Here is a 19,743-nt window from a genome sequence, read left to right on the forward strand (position 1 = left end):
TGATTTACTTGACAGAATGGACACCATGAGACTGCCTCTGGGCATTATCTTCCACTTAGTGGCTAAGGTCTAGACTATTTAGCCTACCCTCTACAACCTGGCAGGACATAATACAGCTTCTTCTCTCACTACTTTCCTTTGTATACCCATGGCCATATCCCCAACCATTCTCTATACCTTGGTTTACATAATTTTCCCCTAAATGGTATATCCTTCCACCTGATTAAGCCTTACTCATCTTTCAAAATCAACTTCTAGCACCTCAATAAAGCAAACGTTCCATGATCTCTGAATCTAAAGTGATCTTGACCTCTCCTAATTTTCTTTGTGCCTACTGCAGAACTTCCATGTTTTACCCTTTTTAATAGTTTTTTGCCTGTTCATCCATATAACCTTGAATTTGGTCAGTTACTGGGCTCTTAAACCCTTATATATACTAGATGATAATAATATAAAGCTAAATAAAATGAAATCCCTGTCCTCACAGAGCTTATGGTATAAATGAGAGGAAAAGAGGAGTAAATCAGCATTTCTATAGTTTAGAGTGGTGTTGTAACAGACGTATGCAAAGAGTACTATCAAAGCAGATGTGTAGAGACCCAGGTTCACCTGGAAAAGGAGGAAAAGCACTGATTGTGGATGAGGTAGAACCTTGGACTTTATTCCATTGCCACTGCCTTAGCTCACACTCACCTTCTATCTGACCTTGCCTCCTCTGTCTCTAATATAGTCCCTGTCCTCACTGCAGTCACAGAGGTCACATTAAAACACGAATCTTTTCAAAATATTCACTTAACTCAAAATACACCTTTTGCCATTCCTGATTGTTTTAGTCCACTTGGGAGGCTATAACAAATATACCATTAACTGGATGGCTTATAAACAGAAATTTCTTTCTCACAGTTCTGGAGGCTAGAAAGTACAAGATCAAGATGCCAGCAAATTTAGTGTCTACTGAGGGTTCACTTTCTTACAGGCAGCTATCTTCTCACTGTAACTTCACATGAGGGAAGGGGGAAGGGGTTTCTCTCAGACTCTTTAAAATACAGGCACTAATCCCATTAATGAGAGCTCTGACCCATGATCAAGTCACCTCCCCAAAGTTCCACCTCTTTTTTTTTTTTTTTTTTTTTTTTTTTTTTTTTTTTTTTTTGAGACAGAGTTGCGCTCTGTCGCCCAGGCTGGAGTGCAGTGGCATGATCTCAGCTTACTGCAACCTCTGCCTCCCAGGCTCGAGCAAATTTTGTTCCTCAGCCTCTCGAGTAGCTGGTACTACGGGTGCATGCCACCATGCCCAGCTAATTTTTATATTTTTAGTAGAGATGAGGTTTCACTATGTTGGCCAGGCTGGTCTCGAACTTCTGACCTCAAGTGATCCACCCACCTTAGCCTCCCAAAGTGCTGGGATTACAGGTGTGAGCCACCGCGCCCAGCCCCAAGGTCCAACCTCTTAACACCATCACCTTGGTGGTCAGGATTTCAACATGAATTTTGGGAGAATACAACCATTAAGACCATGGCACTAATGATATCTAAATACCTCTGCCAGTATACAAGGCTTTATAAGATATGGTTTTTATCAATCTCTCCATCTTTTTCTCTTGGCATTCTCAATTCAAAAAATAACCACAGTTCTTCAACCATCCCTTGCAGTGTGCTCACACCTTTTCATTGATACTTTTGCCTGGAATGAACTTTATTGCTATTTCTCCAGCCCTTCATCATCTTTCAAAACTCTGGCTAGGTGTCATTTCCTACAGTGTCTTCTAACCACTCCAACCTGGAAGAACTTAAAAGTTTAAGAATCAGTTGGAGTTACAAGATTAGATTTCTATTCTATAAAGTGTATTGTGCACCAATATGGAATAGAGATTGGGGTAGAGACAGGAATACCTGTACTAGTTAGCTAGGAAACTACTGTATAATTAAAGCGAGAAATGAGGAAATTCTGAGCCAAAGCAGTGTCAGTATAAACGGATAGATATATTATATAAGAACTGTGACTGACTAGATGTGTGGAGTAAACACAAAGAAGAACCTAGGATCACTTCTGTCTGAAGCTCTGGCTTAGGGAGAAAGATGACAATATTAAGCAGGTTCTATTCATGGATGAACTTGGCATGTAAAAAGTAAGTGAAGTTAAGGCAATGGAAGAAGGATCAGATGGAAAGGGTACAGAGTAGGAAGTGCAGTGGACATATCCTTATCCTTCAACGTTCACATTAATGAGTTCATTTGTCCATGAATCCTTTCTGACCACATCTCCAATCTCAGGGAGAATTGTGCACACCCTCCTTGGTACATTCACAGTAATAGGTATCAACCTTTATCATAAAATCTGAAACACTCTATTGAATATATTAGTTTATATGTCTCTCTCCCAAATATATTGTAAATCTTTAGGGACATGAGAATAGCCAGAGAAATAGGAAAAAAGCCAGAAGAGGTTCTGGTAATAGAAGTCTGGAAATACAGAGTTCTTAGAAGCACACAGAGAGGCTAAGTGATATAAGAACCATAATGTAGCTAGTGGTTTTGGGAACAGTATATAGTTACAGTAAAGCAGGGCGGTTGGCAACCAGACTGAAATGACACAAGGAATGAATGGAAAGTCAGAAAGTGGATTTAGAAACTTGAGCTTAGCTATAAAGGCAAGGAGCTACAAGATAGTTGCTAGAGACAGATACAAGGTCCATTCATTGATCTAAAAAATGTTACTGAGTAACTGCTATGTGCCAGTTACAACGTTGGAGACAGGATAATAAACAAGATGTAGATTCTCTTGACCTTCACTGAGTTTACATTCTAGTGGGGTTAAAAGTTTTGACAGCCATGTTCATAGCCGCATCACCCACAACAGCCAAATGATGGAAGCAACTCAAGTGTCCATCAATGGCTGAATGGATAAACAAAATATGGTGTATATATTCACACACCTTTAAAGGGAAGGAGATTCTGACACACGTTACCACATGGATGAATCTTGAGGACATTAAGCTAAGTGAAATGAACCAGTCACAAAAAGATAAATACTGTATGACTCCACCTCTATGAGGTAGTCAGAGTAGTCAAATACAGACAGAAAGAATAATGATGGTTGCATAGAACAGGGGGTGAGGAGGAGAGAATGGAACAGTTATTGTTTAACTGGTCAAGAGTTTCAGTTATACAAAATGAAAAGAGTTATTGGGATGGAAGGTGGTAATAGCTGTAAAACAATGTGAATGTACTTAAAGCCACTGAACTGTACACTTAAAAATGGTTAAGATGGTAAATTTCATGTTATGTGTGATTTACTACAATTAAAAAAATTTTTTTTAAACAAGATTGTTTTGCTTTCAACAAGGGAGTAACCCAAAAAGTTTAATGCTAATGGAAGGGCTTCTAGAAAGACCACTGAAAACCGAGGAGAAAAAAATTATGGTATGATGTCCTGAGATGGGAGCAGGGGATGACATCCAATTCACAAATAGAGGGATTCGTCCTGTGATCTCTTTCAATAAAAATATTATAGTGAATATAATCATGGAAGAAAATTATTTCTTTCTGAAATACCACTAAACATTCCCATATAGGCTTCTGACTAGAATGCAGAAAGCTGGAGTAACTCCCCCTCTACCTCTGAGAAAAAGTTGGACAAAATGCCAATTTTCTCCAAATTGATCTATAGATTCAATGCAGTCCCAATCAGGAACCCTCAAGCTCTTTTGCAGAAACTGACAGGCTGATTCTAAAATTGATATGGAAAGCTAAAGGACTCAGAATAATTACAACAACTTTGAGAAATGAATATGGTTGAAGAATTTCACATTATTTGGTTTCGGGACTTTCTACTATGGTAATCAAGACTGTGTTATAATGGCAAAATGACAGCCTTAAATCTATCGAACAGAATAGTGCCAGAAATAGCCACTCAGTTATGGTAAACTGATTTTCAACAAAGGTGCCAAGGTAATTCAATGAAGAAAGGATAATCTTTTCAACAAATGCTGTAACAATTAAACATCCTTTGAAAAAAGATGAACCTCAACTCATAGCTCAAATGATATGTAAAAATTAATTCATGATGGGTCACAGATCTAAATGTACAACTTAAAACTATACAACTTCCAGAAGACAACAAAAATCTTTGTGAGCTTAGGTTGGGTAAGCAAAGAAAAAGCACCTATGCATAAAGAAAAAATTAAAATTTTTATTCTTTAAAGAACTGCTAAAAAAAGAGAAATAACACAGGGATAAAATATCTGCAATACATATATACGATAAATAACTTTTATCTAGAACTTATAAAGAACTCTTGAAGCTTAACAAGAAAGGAAACAACCCAATTTAAAACCTAGAAATACAAACACTTCACCAAAGAGATATGATTAGCAAATAAACACATGAAAAAATGCTCAACGTCAATAGACAATGAAAAAATGTAAATTAAAACCACAATAAGATATGACTACACACTAACAACAAGAAAAATAAAACAAAACTTAACAATACTAGGTACTATCAAGGATGCTCTTACTGGTGATAATAGAAAACGATGTAAACATGTTGGAAAACAGTTTGGCAATTTCTTACAAAGTTAAACATCAATTTACCATATGGTCCAGCAATACCAATCTTAGATACTAACCCAAAAGGAAATATGTACACCTAGAAACCTATAAGTGTATATTTCTAGAAGTTTTATTCATAACAGCCAAAACCTGAAAACAAATGTTCATCAACTGGTGAATGGATAAACAAATTATAGTAGATCCACATACTGGAATACTATTAAGGATTGATAAGGAACAAACTATGAATAGACCTAACAATACGAATAAATCTCAAAATCATTATGCTAAGTGAAATAAGCCAGACACAAATGGCTATATATTTTATATTTCTGTTTATATGACATCTGGAAAAGCCAAGAGTATAGGAAGAGGAAATAATTTTAAAAAATTAAAAATTTTAAAAACAATTGCCAACGCAATTGCACTGCATAAGAATGTTTTGGTCAAGGATGGACTGCCTATTGGTCCCGTAAGATGATAGCAGAGCATATATAGAACCTGATATAGGTCATTTGATATTAGCACTGCAGATCAAGTAGGAGAAATAAATGATACCCAATAATGTGCAGGTACATTTGGTTTTCTATATGAAGAAAAAAATATATATATATATACACACACACACACACATCTAGGTTCATGTAGGTAGAGACTGTATTCGTGCAATGCTGAAACTGCCTAACAAAGCATTTCTCAGAATTTATTCCACTGCTAAGTGACTCACGACTACAGCTGCAAATAGTTATGCAGTATTTTACTACGATAATCCTCACAATACTTCAAGAAGTAGGTATTAATTTTATATCCATTTTACAGGTAGGAAAATGGAGGTTCAGAGATTGTCCAATTTACTCAAGGTAATAAAGTGAGTACATGTGCTGACACTTGTAACTTGGTATCTCTTACTTCAAATTTCACACTTTTCCCCCCTGCTATACCAATAAGTCAATTACTTGTTATCCTTAGCTTTTATAATACTTGGTTCAGGCCTCTGTTACACAAATTATAAATTGATTTTTGTAATCAATAATTTAGATTATAAATGAGGAATGGAAAGAGCTTATTAATTTTTTATGTTTACATTGTTTAACATAATGTTCAGAACATGGTGGACAGTCAACTATTTGTGAATGAATAAAGAATTACTTGCATTTCCTGAAAGGAGAATTAAAAATTATAGCAAATATGCCAGAGGTAAATTATTTCACTTTTGAAAACATTACAGTTCACTTTCACATACATGGCACTATAAGTAAACTGTGTCTAAGAAGGTATAGACGTAAGCCTTAATATCTATGTTTGGAAAAGGACATAATATCTATTCCTTTTTTGCAATTACGAGGATGAAGATAATGGATTTAAAAGTCCTTTGTATATGGTAATGTATAATTATTATCATATCTAAGTATTATCATCCATATCAGGCTGTTTAAAGTAACAGAGAACCCTTTCTTTTCCCAAAATCTTCATCTACATGAAAAAATATTTTAAAATCTCTTTCCTTTCATTAATGGTATTAATGCTTTATAGCAATGTTTATAAAGCTTTAGTGCTAAGAAGAAAATCAGAAGACTCAGGAGTTGTATCCTTTTATAACGATGTAACAGTCTTAATGCAGTTCACAAACTGCTGGTTCTGGTGGTAGAGAGACAGATGACAAGGAGAAATAGAAAATGCGTAAGATAGAAAACTCAGTTCACGAAAAGCATAGCCTTTGAAGTAGTTAAAAGTTTTACTGCTAATAACTGGTATTCATATACAAAAGTAACGTAAAAGAAACAGTTTGTTTTTTTTTCAAAGCCCACACATACACTACTTGGTCCCTAGAAACAAAGTATTTGAAAAGTAGTTAATATGAGAAAATGGATTGAAACTGTAATATTCGAGACAAATATAAATATCTTATATACTCAGATTGCTAAGTAAAGTTATCATTTACAAGGGGGATTAAGTGGTTTCAACTACATAAAGAAAGACTGTCCTGGGACTTCTTTGGATATGCTCATATTTTCAAGAATTTCTCTTAAAATCATTACTTATGTACTTAAACATGTAGGAATAAGAAAAAATGAAAGTGATTGATTACAACTTGTAGTTTTGCAAGAGGAATGTCAGGGTCACATTTGGTTAAGCTTTATACACTTTGTCCCCTCCATAACAGCAAATAAAATCAACTCATTGCTTAATTCCTTTGATAATTTTGTTTGTGTTCAATAAAGTAAGGCAGTTAGGTATTATGTCAAGATTAGGACTTAACTGTTTCACCAAGGCTTAAAAACAAAGCTACCAATTTAAGCCCCTAAAAGGTTATAATACCCGCTAGTTCCATCTTAAAATCTGCAGTTTTCAATCAACACGTTAACTTGGATCGGAATTCTGACATTTGAATTATTCTATCTTAAGCTCCAAAAAATGGACACGCACAATTTTATGCAACGTCAAGGACTTGTAAATTTAAATACACTTCTCTGTAATCTGGTTCACTTCAGAATACAAATTCATTTAACAAAAAAATGCCTTCATTGCCATATGCATTCACATGAAGCCACATGGGATAAATGCATTTCCACTTTAAAAAGTATCTACTTTGGTTCAGAAATGCCTATTTAAGAAAAACCTACAAAGATAAAGTGGACATTTTTCTTTTAAAACTACGTGACAGGATTCCCTCTTGACCTCACGTTTCTCTCCGCCACGTATTTAAATTTTGGGCAAAATTTCTGATTAAATGACTGATCAAAGTAATGGGGAGAATTCTTCAACGCCGGCCAAAAGTGCTTAGAGTCTCAAACGCTGTGAGGGAGCATTTCCTAAGCTTTGGGCGACTCGTTAACGGAATCTTAAGGGCAAGGTCCAACCACACTTAGAATCAGCAGGAAAATGACCATTTGGTAAAACTCAATTACACCCAGTAGGCACCTCCCCAGGCCCGAAACAGCACTCGCCCTTTCTGCTCAGCTAGCGCGGGACTTCGCAACGCCCAAGGCCCTCCTATCTCAAAGGCGCCTGCGCAAAATCTCCCCACAGACTCAATTAAACCCTTCCTTAGGCCGGTCGAGGCGAATGGTTTTGAAATTACTGTCGGGTTACGCCTCACTTTAAAAAAACAGTAGGTATGACACAGCACACCAGAACGACCACTCACCGAGGTGGTCCTAAATTCAAACGACAGATTTAAGCTTCCTCTCGTGATTTATCTCGCGCTGCCGGAAGCGGAACTACCCAGGTCCTTTAGAGGCCAGTCCTTCGGAGAGCCTTGGAACCACTGTCAGAAAGGTTAGGACGGATCGTTTGGCTCTTGCCGGAAATCATTCCGCCCGGTGAGGTTTCAGCGTGAGACCCGAGGAGGGCGGGGAAGAGGCGTGACGGAGATTCCTGAGGTGTAGTAGCCTGAGGTTCCCTTATGTGGCCCTATAGCTGTTACTGAAGGAAGTAGCCTACGTCCACGCCTACAACTGAAGTCTCTTGACAAACACCTCACCCCTGCCTCCGGGATGAAAGGGGGTAACCTAGACCTGAATGGGCTTGACCATCTCACAACTGTTCGCGTGACGACCGCATTCGTGTCAGGTGAGGGCCGCAAAACCGGAGGAGAACCGGAGATGCAGAACCTGATCATGCCAGGGTTGAGGCGGCTGCTGGGCTTCTGCTTTGTCTCCTGTGCTCTGCAGACCCCAAACACGTGCTCCACTGAGGGGCATGTGCTGGAGAGAATGACAGCCTGGGCGTGGAGTGACAGTACAGCTTTTAGGGTCCTTTCGCGCCTGATTTCTCTTCGTGCTCCCCCATGGCTTCCCTTTTTCATTTCTTGGGTTCGAGACGCCAGAAATTGAAGCTCAGCTAAAAGGGAACCGCTGAGCTTCTACCCCACGCTGTGCCTGGCTCCACCGAAGTGATTAGCCTCGAGTTATGGGACTGCTGTGGGTAGAGGTGGCTTTTTAAAAAATTTTCTTCCTTAGTCTTTATCCCTCTGTCAACCCCACACCCACTTTAAAAGAACAAAAGCCTCATGTGTTGCAGCTTTTCATAGTAGGGACGGAGGCTGCAGGTCACTGCCGCGCCTAATCATTTGGAGGGCGTTACAGGCTTCCGCGCCTTGAAGAAGGGGCCAGGGTGATGATCCCTGGATCTGATTCATGAGGCTCTTGACCACTTCCTGGGAGACTGCGACTCTTGGAGTCCTTTGGGTAGTAGTTGTCTTGCTGGAAGGCTTAACTACGGAAGTGGAAAGCATAGCTGACCTTAGCATGTAAAATCTTCGCTCTGCACCGGGACAGGATTTTGTTTTGCTATTGTGAATTATTTAATGAAATAGATAATTTTTTTTGTCTCAGATAGATAAAATAATAACGATGGTTGCCATTAATTGAGTCTTATGTGTACCGAGTGCTTTACATATTTTGTCATTTATTCCTCTCAACAATTCCAGGAGTTATGTTAGATTATTATCACCATTTTACAGAGTTAGAAATTGAGGCTTTGAGCAGTCAAGCAACTTGCTGTATTAAACATTTGTTATAAGTAAACGTTTGAATCTGTGTTAAAAACTAGATCTGTCTGCCTTCAAAATCTGTATTCTATTGTCCTGTCCTGTTCTTCCTCGATTTCAGTTTCTTCACTAACATTTTCAGTGTCTGAAAGTATCCATTCATCTAAAAAATTTTGGTGTACCTACTTATATGTCTTGACAAAAATTAGACATGATCTCTGTCTTTATGGAGCATTGTGATGCAAAATTAAGTAGTGCACAACCCAGAATACTGCACTTACTGCAGCACAGGTTTCTTTAAAGCAAATGACTAAACTGACTTGCAGAAAATTTTAAAATCAAAGGTTGCTGTTTTAAATTTTAAATTCATATGACTTTCAGAGTAGTTGTTGTGAGGGTATTAAACTGAACAATTGGTAGAACATCTGCTGATTACCCAAATAAGTGCTATGAACCAAGTTAAGTAGTGGGAATATATAGATTAGGTCCTCGTTCTCTAAAAGCTCCCATGCAACCACAATATAGACAATGTTACGGAATATTAATTTTCTCATGTGGAAAAGGAATTGTGGTTATGTAGGAAGATGTTCTTATTTTTAGCAGGTGCATACTACAGTACTTAGAGTTGAAGTGTGTTGATATCTAGTACTTTCAAATGGTACAGCAAGTGTATGTATGTGTGTGTATAAATAGCAAATATGGCAAAATGTTGGCAATTGTGAGTATAATGGTGGGCATATAGATGATTAACAAACTGTTCTTTCAACTTTTCTGAATATTTGAAATTTTTCATAATAAAAAGTTGGGGAGGAAAAAACCCAACCCTGATGGAAACAGATAAGTGAAAAGATAGATCCAAAATGCTGCGGAACATAGAAGATGGGAGAGGATTTTTATGTGTATTTGGGGCCTAACAGAGGTGTGATAGTTCTCAGGAAAACCTTCATTGAAGACCTTCCTGTTGGTTTTTGAATGGGGGATAGGAACTTTCAGGGAGAGCAGTGAATTCCAGGCAGAAGGAAATGCAGGTTCAGCAAAAAGGTATTAAATGAAAGTTTGAAGAAGGGAAAAGAAATCAACATGAAGGTTGTGTGGAACTTGGAATAGGCTTTTTTTGTGTAATCGTATAAATGAGCCAGATTGCCTTTGCCAGCCTGCAGAAGCCTATTTATTCCCTCTTACATGGATGTACTATTAGTGGAAAGGAAACACCGTTTATAACAGTGTTTCCATTGGAAAATGCTTTTGGAATTTCAGGAAAACTGGTTATGTGTTTGCGTTCAGGCTGAGCAGCAGGAATAGGAGGTCCCATTTCCTCTGATTTTGAGAGCAGAGATTTACTAGTTTATAGTTGGGCTCCTGAGGGAACCCATGAAAAGGGCTACAATGATGGCTTGGAAATATTAAGTTCAGGTAAGGGGGTTCTGAATACTAGGTGGGACTGATGGATGATCCAGGGTGTCATTTTGAGGATCAGGTAGCTCTGGCCATGACCAGTAAAGGTATGGAAGAGATGATTATCCCAGACAGCAGTGTTCATGATAGTCTCAAGCAGTGTGGTAAGACTAGAAAAGGTGTAAAGAGGTCTCCAAAAACAGCAGTGGCAAAGAGGAGTTTCTGTGGCTTCGTTAGACAAGGGGTAAGTAGTTACATTCTAAATTGAGTTATTTATATTTGTTCCTTGCCAATTAAATTTGTTAGAAAACTGTCATAACAACATTTAACAAAATATTAAACATCTAACATTTACTGAGTGCTTAATATGTGCTATTTGCTGTGGCATCTGTATTGTAATTGTCAAAACAATATATGAGATTCATAATCCCATTTTACAGATGATGACTAGAGAGGTTCAATAACTTGACTAAGGACGCAGAGCTGAGCAACTTTCAGAAAAAGTTTTCAAACCCGTTTTGAGTCTAGAGCAATTGTTCTCATAGTGTGATTCCAAGACAATGAGCAACATCAGCATCACCTTGGAACTTTTGGAAAGGCAAAATATTGGACCCCACCCCCAGAGTTTTGAGTTTAGTATTTTAACAAGCCCTACAGGTGATTCTGTTGCATGCTAATGTTTGAGAACTACTGCATTGAGTGTGGACATTTTTAGTAGCATAACACTCATTTCAGATTTAGAAATCAGGTTTAAGGGATATTTGTCTTTTGTACAGATAGATTCCCAAATCTGGCTGCTCATCCATTTGTAAAAATACAGTTTTTCTAGTTAAGAATTACAGTTTAGGAATTCCTAATCTGTGATAAGCCCAGTAACTTGTGTTTTTACAAGTCTACCAGATAATTCTGATGTAACCAGTCCATTTTGGGACCACTGCTATAGAAGGAATTCTAAAAATAAAGTAAGGTTCAACACTGATATTTGAATAATGTATGTATCTTTGTGCCCAGACAGTTAACATATATTGAAATTAATGACTGAACATTGATCAAAATGCTGAATAATATGGAAGTGCTATAGGTATAAACTGTACTTGGTTCAATTATCAGCGTTTTAAGTGAAATAACACAAACCATTTTGAATGTCCTGGATCTCTTATGATGTTCGTACAATCTCATCTTGGCTGGGCATGGTGGCTCACGCCTGTAATCCCAACACTTTGGGAGGCCGAGGCAGGAGGATCACGAGGTCAGGAGATCGAGACCATCCTGGCTTACATGGTGAAACCCTGTCTCTACTAAAAATACAAAAAATTAGCTGGGTGTGGTGGCGGGTGCCTGTAGTCCCAGCTACTTGGCAGGCTGAGGCAGGAGAATGGTGTGAACCCAGGAGACAGAGCTTGTGGTGAGCCGAGATTGTGCCACTGCACTCCAGCCTGGGGACAGAGCGAGACTCCGTCTCAAAAAAAAAAAAAAAAAAAATCTCCTCTTGTACTATGGCATATATCCCACTTAGGTGAGAGAAATGTATTTGAATTTATTTTATATTCTTAGTTTTCTGAGAATTTATATTTGCAATGCTGTCATAAGGACTGTGGAGTCCTTATTTTTGCTCTTGAGTATAATGGCCTTGGTTTAAACAGACCTGGGTTTGACTTCCATTTGCAACCCTTGTTGGCTGTGTGATGATGATCAAATTACTTGAACTTTCTGAGCCTCAAGTCTTAATTTACAATGACAAAATGGACACATATCTAAATATGTAAAACATTTATAAAATGAAGAATATATTCCTAATTCCAGGATGGCTGTGAGATTGTTAAATCACGAAGTAGTAAGTAATTTCTTCCTAACTTTTTTCATGTTAAGGCATACCTAGAAAATGGTAGTATTTGTACAGTATCCTGGGGAAACTGAAGAGAGTGCTACTGGAAGCAACTGGCCAGGGTATAACAGCTGCTTTACAGGCTGAGGCAATTAATTTCTTGGCATACTTACAATTCATTTATGGTGAGACAACAGGTTGGGAGGCTCTGAATTTACAAGTAAGGTACTTACTAGGTAACAGTGCCTAATAAATGTTCATTCCCCTGAGATTTATGTTTTGGAGGGATATACATAACCCAAGCTGTTAAATAATAAGGTTATACGTGACCAAAGGTCAAAACGAATGATTCAGAGAAGAGGTCTTGTAAATGGTTAAGGGAAGTTGTGTAGAGGAATATCTATTGGATACTTCAGATGTGCCAACCACCAGGAAGACAAAACTTCTGCTTCATCAGTTTTATCTCCTTTTTATTATAGGAAATTTCCTATAATACTTGTTTTCAAAAACTGGTTCTCAGACTTGGCTACATGTTGGAATTACCTGGGAAGCCTTAAAATTACCCGAACTCTACTCTCAATCATTTTGATTTAAGTGGTGTGGAGTATAGCCTAGACCTTGGGATACAAGCACTCTTAGTATATTATCTTATATATAAAATCATTAAAATGACCTATGAGCTATGTACAATTTACAGATGAGGAAACTGAGGCCATAAAAAGTTAACTCACTTGCTTAAGATCAGCTAATTGGAGTCAGTCAGGATTTAAACCCAGGTATTTTAACCCCTGAATCCATGCTCTTAACCACTAGCCTGTTCAGCTTTTTTTTTTTTTTTTTTAATGACATCTCTAAATATCTCTCATATACTAAAGTGGAATAACAGAAAAAAAAAAGAAAGGCTTCCTTCACTTTATGTCCTTTAGAGGTCCAATTCCTCTGTCCATCTTTTATAAACTCTTCAAAATAACTGTCTGTATAACTTGTCTGTATTTCGTCTCCTTCTATTTTCTTGTTTGTTTGAGACAGAGTCTCACTCTGTTGCCCAGGCTGGAGTGCAGTGGTGCAATACCGGCTTACTGCAACCTCCACCTCCAGGGTTCAAGTGATTCTCCTGCCCCAGCCTCCTGAGTAGCTGGGATTACAGGCACATGCCACCATGCCAGGCTAATTTTTATATTTTAGCAGAGATGGGGTTTCACCATGTTGGCCAGACTGGTCTTGAACTCCTGGCCTCAAGTGATCCCCCTGCCTCAGCTTCCCTAAATGCAGTGTGATCACATTGAACAAATTGAAAATTCTTATTATGGCTTCTCAGTCCTTTTTGTGCATCTTAGCTACTTACCTGACATGATTTTTCTATCATTTTTCCTTTGCTTGCCTGCTCTGCTCCAGCCACCTTACTCTTTCATGAACATGGGAAATATGCCAAGCATACTTCTGCTTTAGAGGCTTTATACTTGGTGTTTCTTACCTGGAATGTTCACACCATATAACCCCATGGTTGGTTTCTCATTTAAATTAAATTTATATTTAAATGTCACCTTATTAAAGAAGTCTTTCTAACTTGTATTTATTTGTTGATTTACCTAGTCCCTCACCAAATGAATGAATGAGACATGTTTCAGACCTAAGGTCATAATCAAATGAGGGACATATATCTATATACTTCATACAGCATTACAGACTTAAACAGAACTTGAGTAAGTTAACAAAAGGGAACAGACCAGTCACTAATTCATACCCTTGGGGAAAAAAATATATTGGATGCATACTTTTTTTCCCCAAAAGTTGATTTCTACTTACAGACATATTTTGTAAAGTATTTCAAAAATGTGGGAGAATTATATTGAAAAGACTGTGTATTAGTCAGGGTTCTCTAGAGGGACAGAACTAATAGGATAGATATAGCCACAAATGGGAGATTATTAAGTAGTATTAAGTCACATGATCAATCACAAGGTCCCACAACAGGCCATCTGCAAGCTGAGGAGCATGGAAGCCAGTCGGAGTCCCAAAGCTGAAGAACTTGGAGTCTGATGTTTAAGAGCAGGAAGCATCCAGCACAGGAGAAAGATGCAGGCTGGGAGGCTAAGCCAGTCTATCTAGCCTTTTCACATTTTTTTTTTTTTTTTTTCTGTCTGCCTTATATTCTAGCTGCGCTGGCAGCTGTTAAGATGGTGCCCACCCAGATTAAGGGTGAGTCTGCCTTTCCCAGAACACTGACTCAAATGTTTATCTGCTTTGGCAGCACCCTCACAGATACACCCAGGATCAATACTTTGCATCCTTCAATCCAGTTAAGTTGACACTCAGTATTAACCATTACAGAATAGTAGGAAACACAGCCCAATAGGTCTGCAGAGCTGCAACCATTAGTTCTGCCATTGTGTCATGGACTTATTAACTGATTCTTTAAATTTTATTCGTATGTATTCCAGACTTTTTCCAATGAATACTCTAAAACTAAAAAGCTAAAAAAAATTAATTTTCAGCTTTACCTCTACAACAGTATTGTTTTCACTTTGTTAGAACACGTTAACTAGAAGGAAGTACAATACAGTTTTAAAATAATGCCATAAAATGTGTGTATACACACTCATATTCATGTATATAAATATGAGTACATACCTATATATTGCATTGACATACTGAACCTGGCATTTCCTATCATTGCCATTCTGAAGTGGATAGTGAGACATTTATTACATTATTACATGTTTCTATTATCTTTTTTATTGGTGTGTTTATCACACTAAAACAGAAAATGTCAATTTATGTGGCTATCTTCCTCCTAGACTAAAAGCTCCTTAAGGAAAAGAGCCATGTTTACTTTGACTATATAACCAGCACCTAATACTATGCCTTCTATAATAAGTAAATAGTGTTTGTTGGATAAATATATTCATTTCAACAAATAATGAAGAATTCATTCTTTTAGATTTACATGTTAGAGTCAGTAGGGAGTTTGGTCCACAGGAGTGTTTAGGAAAACTATGGTTTATTGAGTGTTTAATATACGCCAAGCACTTACGCTATCTCACTTAGTCTTTACAGGGATACAGGGTGTTACTATACTCCCTTTTTTATAGACTAATAGCAACTAGCGTAAGTCACTAGTTAAGCACTGACAGATTAAAACAGATGTACCTGACTCCAGAACATTCCTCTTCCATTATTGAAATATTTGAGCTGTTTTTAGATGGAAAGAATAAAAAAATTAAAAGAAACCAAGAGATATTTGCCATTTGAAGGAAACAGAACTGAGATCAACTTATCCACCAACATCGTTTTACAGCAAGTGGAAACTTTCTGTTTTTTTTTTTTTCAATAAACATTTTTACATGTTAAACAGAACAGAGGAATAGAACAAAAGGCATTGATTTATAAAGTAAATTATTTCTGCTCTTATTTTTAAATTACAAATTATTTTAAATGTAACACTGTATTTTAAAAATGGTTAAAGTGAAGGCTGACTGGACAAATTGATTTTAATATCTACTGGGGAGTCACCAGTTATACTGGAATTAGATCTTTAGGAATAGAACTTTTGGAGTTATGCTTTTAATTCTACCTAGCATATTGTTTGACTTTTAAGAATATTTGATCAAGTAATTTATTGTACTACCAGTAATCAAATGAAGCATTTGTTATGTAGTTTCATCTTGGTATATAATTAATTTTCATATGACCAGGAAGCAAGAACTATGGTAAGGAATATTTTGAGATGATACTGCTCTTATATGATAGTTTTTATTTATTTATTTATTTATTTATTTGAGCCAGAGTCTTTCTCTGTTATTCAAGCTGGAGTGTAGAGGCACAGTCATAGCTCCCTGCAGCCTCAAACTATTTGGCTCAAGCGATCCTCCCACCTTAGCCTCCCTAGTAGCTGGGATTACAGGTGTGAGCCAGTGAGTCCATGATACTCGTGGACGCCTGGTTATGTGGAAGAGTTTGAATGTCAGTGAATCACGTAAAATTGCTTGCAGAATTTAGTGCACATGTACTTTTTTTTGTCTGGGGAGGAGATCCATAGATTTTATTAGATTTGTTAAAGAGTTTTTGACTTCCACACATTTAAGAGCTGCTGTTAAATGAGATCTTGTTCTGACTCTAATCTTTTTTTGTTCATTTATGTATGAGACCAGAATGTAGGATTGTTATGCTCCCTAAAAAAACTGTTTACAGACAACTTTTACAAATTGACTTAATGTAATTTCAGATTAATATTTGTCAGTGGTTTTTAAAGCTGCATTCCATTTGTCTGTTCTTTCCATTCCATTCAGATATTTTGTAACTATGTGCTAAGAGATTTAGCTTTAATATAATTTTGTTATAATTTGAGTAATTTTGTCTTAATTAGTTTAGATATTTTGGGATGAGGAATTTAATGTGTAGTCTTTTTGTTAATTCATATGTTGTCAAATTGCTAAGATGTATATTACTGAAGATCAGTTTTAGTTTCTTAATTTTTTTGCGTTTATTATAAGTAATTTTCTTATGGGAGAAAATGTATTTTCATTTTGACAATATACATCAAGTTATTGGGCTGATTTTACAAGTGTCATTAAAAATTATTTTTTACATGAATGTTTTTGGAGTGCACTCTCCGAAATTAGTTTTTTCATTACATTTTAGGTAAGAAGATTGCTGTATCAACTCAAGAAAGCAGTAACCTCACTGTCTTTGTATTTTGAATTGCAACAACAACTTTGATATCAACAATGAAGCAATGATATCTAAGGACAAAAGAGAATTTGCCAACAGTCATCATAATATCAAGTGATTGTATAAGCAGAAACAAGCTGTCACAGACCTGTGTGTCAGCTAATATATGGAGAATGCTTTCTTCTGATGCTATTTACTTAGAGGCAGTTTTAATATAAATTATTTCAATTATATCTACATCAAATAAAATAAAAATGAGTGAGGCCCCCAGATTCTTTGTTGGACCAGAAGATACAGAAATAAATCCTGGAAATTATCGACATTTCTTCCACCATGCAGATGAAGACGATGAGGAGGAAGATGATTCTGTAAGTTGTTTTTTCTTTGGTGAGAGAAGACCAATACAGTATAGGCTTTTTACTAATCACTGTTAATGTGAATTAATCTTAAGTCTTTTATTGTTGGAAAATTTTTGAACTGAAAAAGTGTATTTTGTTTCATGACTGATGTTGTTGAATCTATGATGAATCAATAAATACAGTTATGGGTCAAACCTTTATGTTGTTTAATGATGCCTATTTTCGTTTCTTTCAGTGATATGCATAGTGTAACTCAGTGTTAGGTAACAAAAGTGGCAAAGAGAAACAGTAATCTGGGCCATAAATCCAAAAGCTTTCTTGTATATAGAAATTTTATTTTTAAATTACAAATTATTTTAAATGTAACACTGTATTTTAAAGATAACACATAATTGAAGATAAGTGGAAGGAAATAATTTTAAAGGTACAAAAGAAGAAGGATTACTTAAATAGATTCATTAAGCTTATGTTACCAATGTGAGTTCTGGTTGAACTGAAGATACTCATGTTTATTAACTTCAGAAGTCTGAAAAACTGAGTGGCTAGAAGGGTAGGCTACCTAAAGTATCTATGTGTTTGTGTGTGTCTAAAACTTGTTCTCTTTCTGATATCATGTTCTATCCATACTGGATCTTAGCAATGATACACATTTATTATGCTCATTTTGCTATAGTTACATTAGACCAATGTTTTTCTTACTCATCGTTTAATTTTTAAAGTAGAGATTGCTTTACTGTGAATACTGACTTAAAATACAGACCTACAGTATGTGTTTGTTTTTCATATATTTCTAATTGGAAAGATAATTTAGTTTTAAGAGAAAAACCTGTTCTATTTTGTAAAAATAGAAAAAACAAACCAAAAATATTGATTAGATGACTCTTTAAGCCCTTTTTTTATAGTAACAATATCTTTCACAGTGGAGTTACACATATCTGAAATGCAAACTCTACTGTTAACTCATTTAAAACCTTCAATGCAGAGCACCTTTGCTACCTCCTGCCCCTGAAAAACTAGATTTTCAGGCAGGCTTCTCTTACCAGCTCAAACTTTTCTTCATCTGAAGTTTTATCTAGAAGTCCTATAAGTAAAACATGAAAGCAGAGCGTCTCTGGCTCACTTAAACTAGAAAGCATTATTGACTCAGCCTCTACTACCTTTGTCCCCTTTTTCTAGAGTTCTTCTGAACATGGTGTGAACACCACTAGCAGATCAAAGCCAGGCTTCTTACATGTAAAAGCTTTTATGTCTCATCTATGTCTACATCCATACCTCTCTCCCATTCTTTTTACCCTCTATGTTTTTAGTAACATCAAAATTTTTATTTCCACATATTTATTGTCATACCATGCGTCTTTGCTATTGTGTGTACTCTTTTACCTTTCTGAAATGACCTTATTTTGGGATACCTTGTGAATTATTTTTCATTCTTCCAAACCCTCCTCAGATTTCACATCATTCACTCTTTCCACTCTCCTTGCTCTTTTTCCCATCGCAGATTGGAATACTTCTTCCTCATTACTGTGTCTTTACGTTGCTGTATATACAGTTGTCCCTCAATATCCATGGGGGATTGGTTCTAGGACTCCCTGTGGATACCAAAATCTGCAGATGCTAAAGTTCTTTTTATAAAATTGTGTGATATTTACGTGTAAGCTGCATCTACCCATATGTTTTAAATCATCTCTAAATTACTTATATCTAATACAATATAAATGCTGTGTAAATAGTTGTTATACTGTATCGCTTCGGGAATAATGATAAGAAATATAGTCTATATATGTTCAGTACAGATGCTTTTTTTCCCCCCAAATATCTTCAATACATGATTAATTGAATCCATGGATGTGAAACCCATGGATATGGAGGGCCAGCTGTACTTCCATTCCATGTATCACAATTTATTTTATTATTACTGTGTTCCCTGTTAGACTCAAAGTACTTTGAGGACAGGTACTTCTGTATATCTAATCTTCAGCGCATAGTATGATGCACTATTATCCCTTTACAGAAGCTTGATTTAGTTCATTTGATCTATAGCTTTATATTTATAAAATTATTTATTCCAGATCATTCTCCTGTTTTTAAGATTTCTCTCCTGTTTTTAAGACTTCAAAGATGTGACTATAGTTTCTTTAGACATTCAACCTAACAAAATACCTCAGATCTGTTTAAAAAAATATCTTCATGATTTTAAGGTTTTACCTAACAGAGAAACTCTGTAATTGTGTCTTAAGAATGTAAGTTTATTTATACATTTTAAAGTTGAATGGTTCCCATTCATCTTAGCCAGTGAGCAGATATTCATTAGATTTATAATAAATAAGACTTAATATATTAGCATTTTAAAAAATTGTAAAGCGATGTGAAATGTTAGGTTAGAGTACATTTGTTGTCTGGGGAAATCTACTTTAGGAACATTATAATGAACTATATCAAAACTTTTGA

At 36.3% G+C, this 19,743-nt stretch overlaps 2 protein-coding genes across 17 annotated transcripts in view; one reads left to right on the forward strand and one right to left on the reverse strand.

Moving 5' to 3' along the window:
• GIN1 (gypsy retrotransposon integrase 1) overlaps positions 1–7,779 on the reverse strand; it is a 34,471-nt gene extending 26,692 nt beyond the window's left edge. The window contains exon 1 of one of the 3 annotated variants that reach the window (XM_030817339.1): positions 7,702–7,776. The gene's annotated coding sequence lies outside the window, so the exon portion shown is untranslated. Of the gene's footprint in view, positions 1–7,701 lie in introns of all 3 variants that reach the window. The other 2 variants (XM_003259805.4, XM_030817345.1) reach the window with 2 other exon arrangements.
• Positions 7,780–7,837: 58 nt separating this feature from the next.
• Positions 7,838–19,743, forward strand: part of PPIP5K2 (diphosphoinositol pentakisphosphate kinase 2) — a 99,367-nt gene continuing 87,461 nt past the window's right edge. For all 14 annotated transcript variants that reach the window (XM_030817355.1, XM_030817367.1, XM_030817386.1 and 11 more), the window contains exons 1-2: positions 7,838–8,126; positions 16,907–17,304. In XM_030817355.1, the coding sequence (XP_030673215.1) occupies positions 17,191–17,304 (114 nt within the window). In that variant the 5' untranslated portion in view covers positions 7,838–8,126; positions 16,907–17,190. The remainder of the gene's footprint in view (positions 8,127–16,906; positions 17,305–19,743) is intronic.

This window comes from Nomascus leucogenys, chromosome 2 (genome assembly GCF_006542625.1).
Source record: "Nomascus leucogenys isolate Asia chromosome 2, Asia_NLE_v1, whole genome shotgun sequence".
NCBI lineage: Eukaryota > Metazoa > Chordata > Mammalia > Primates > Hylobatidae > Nomascus > Nomascus leucogenys.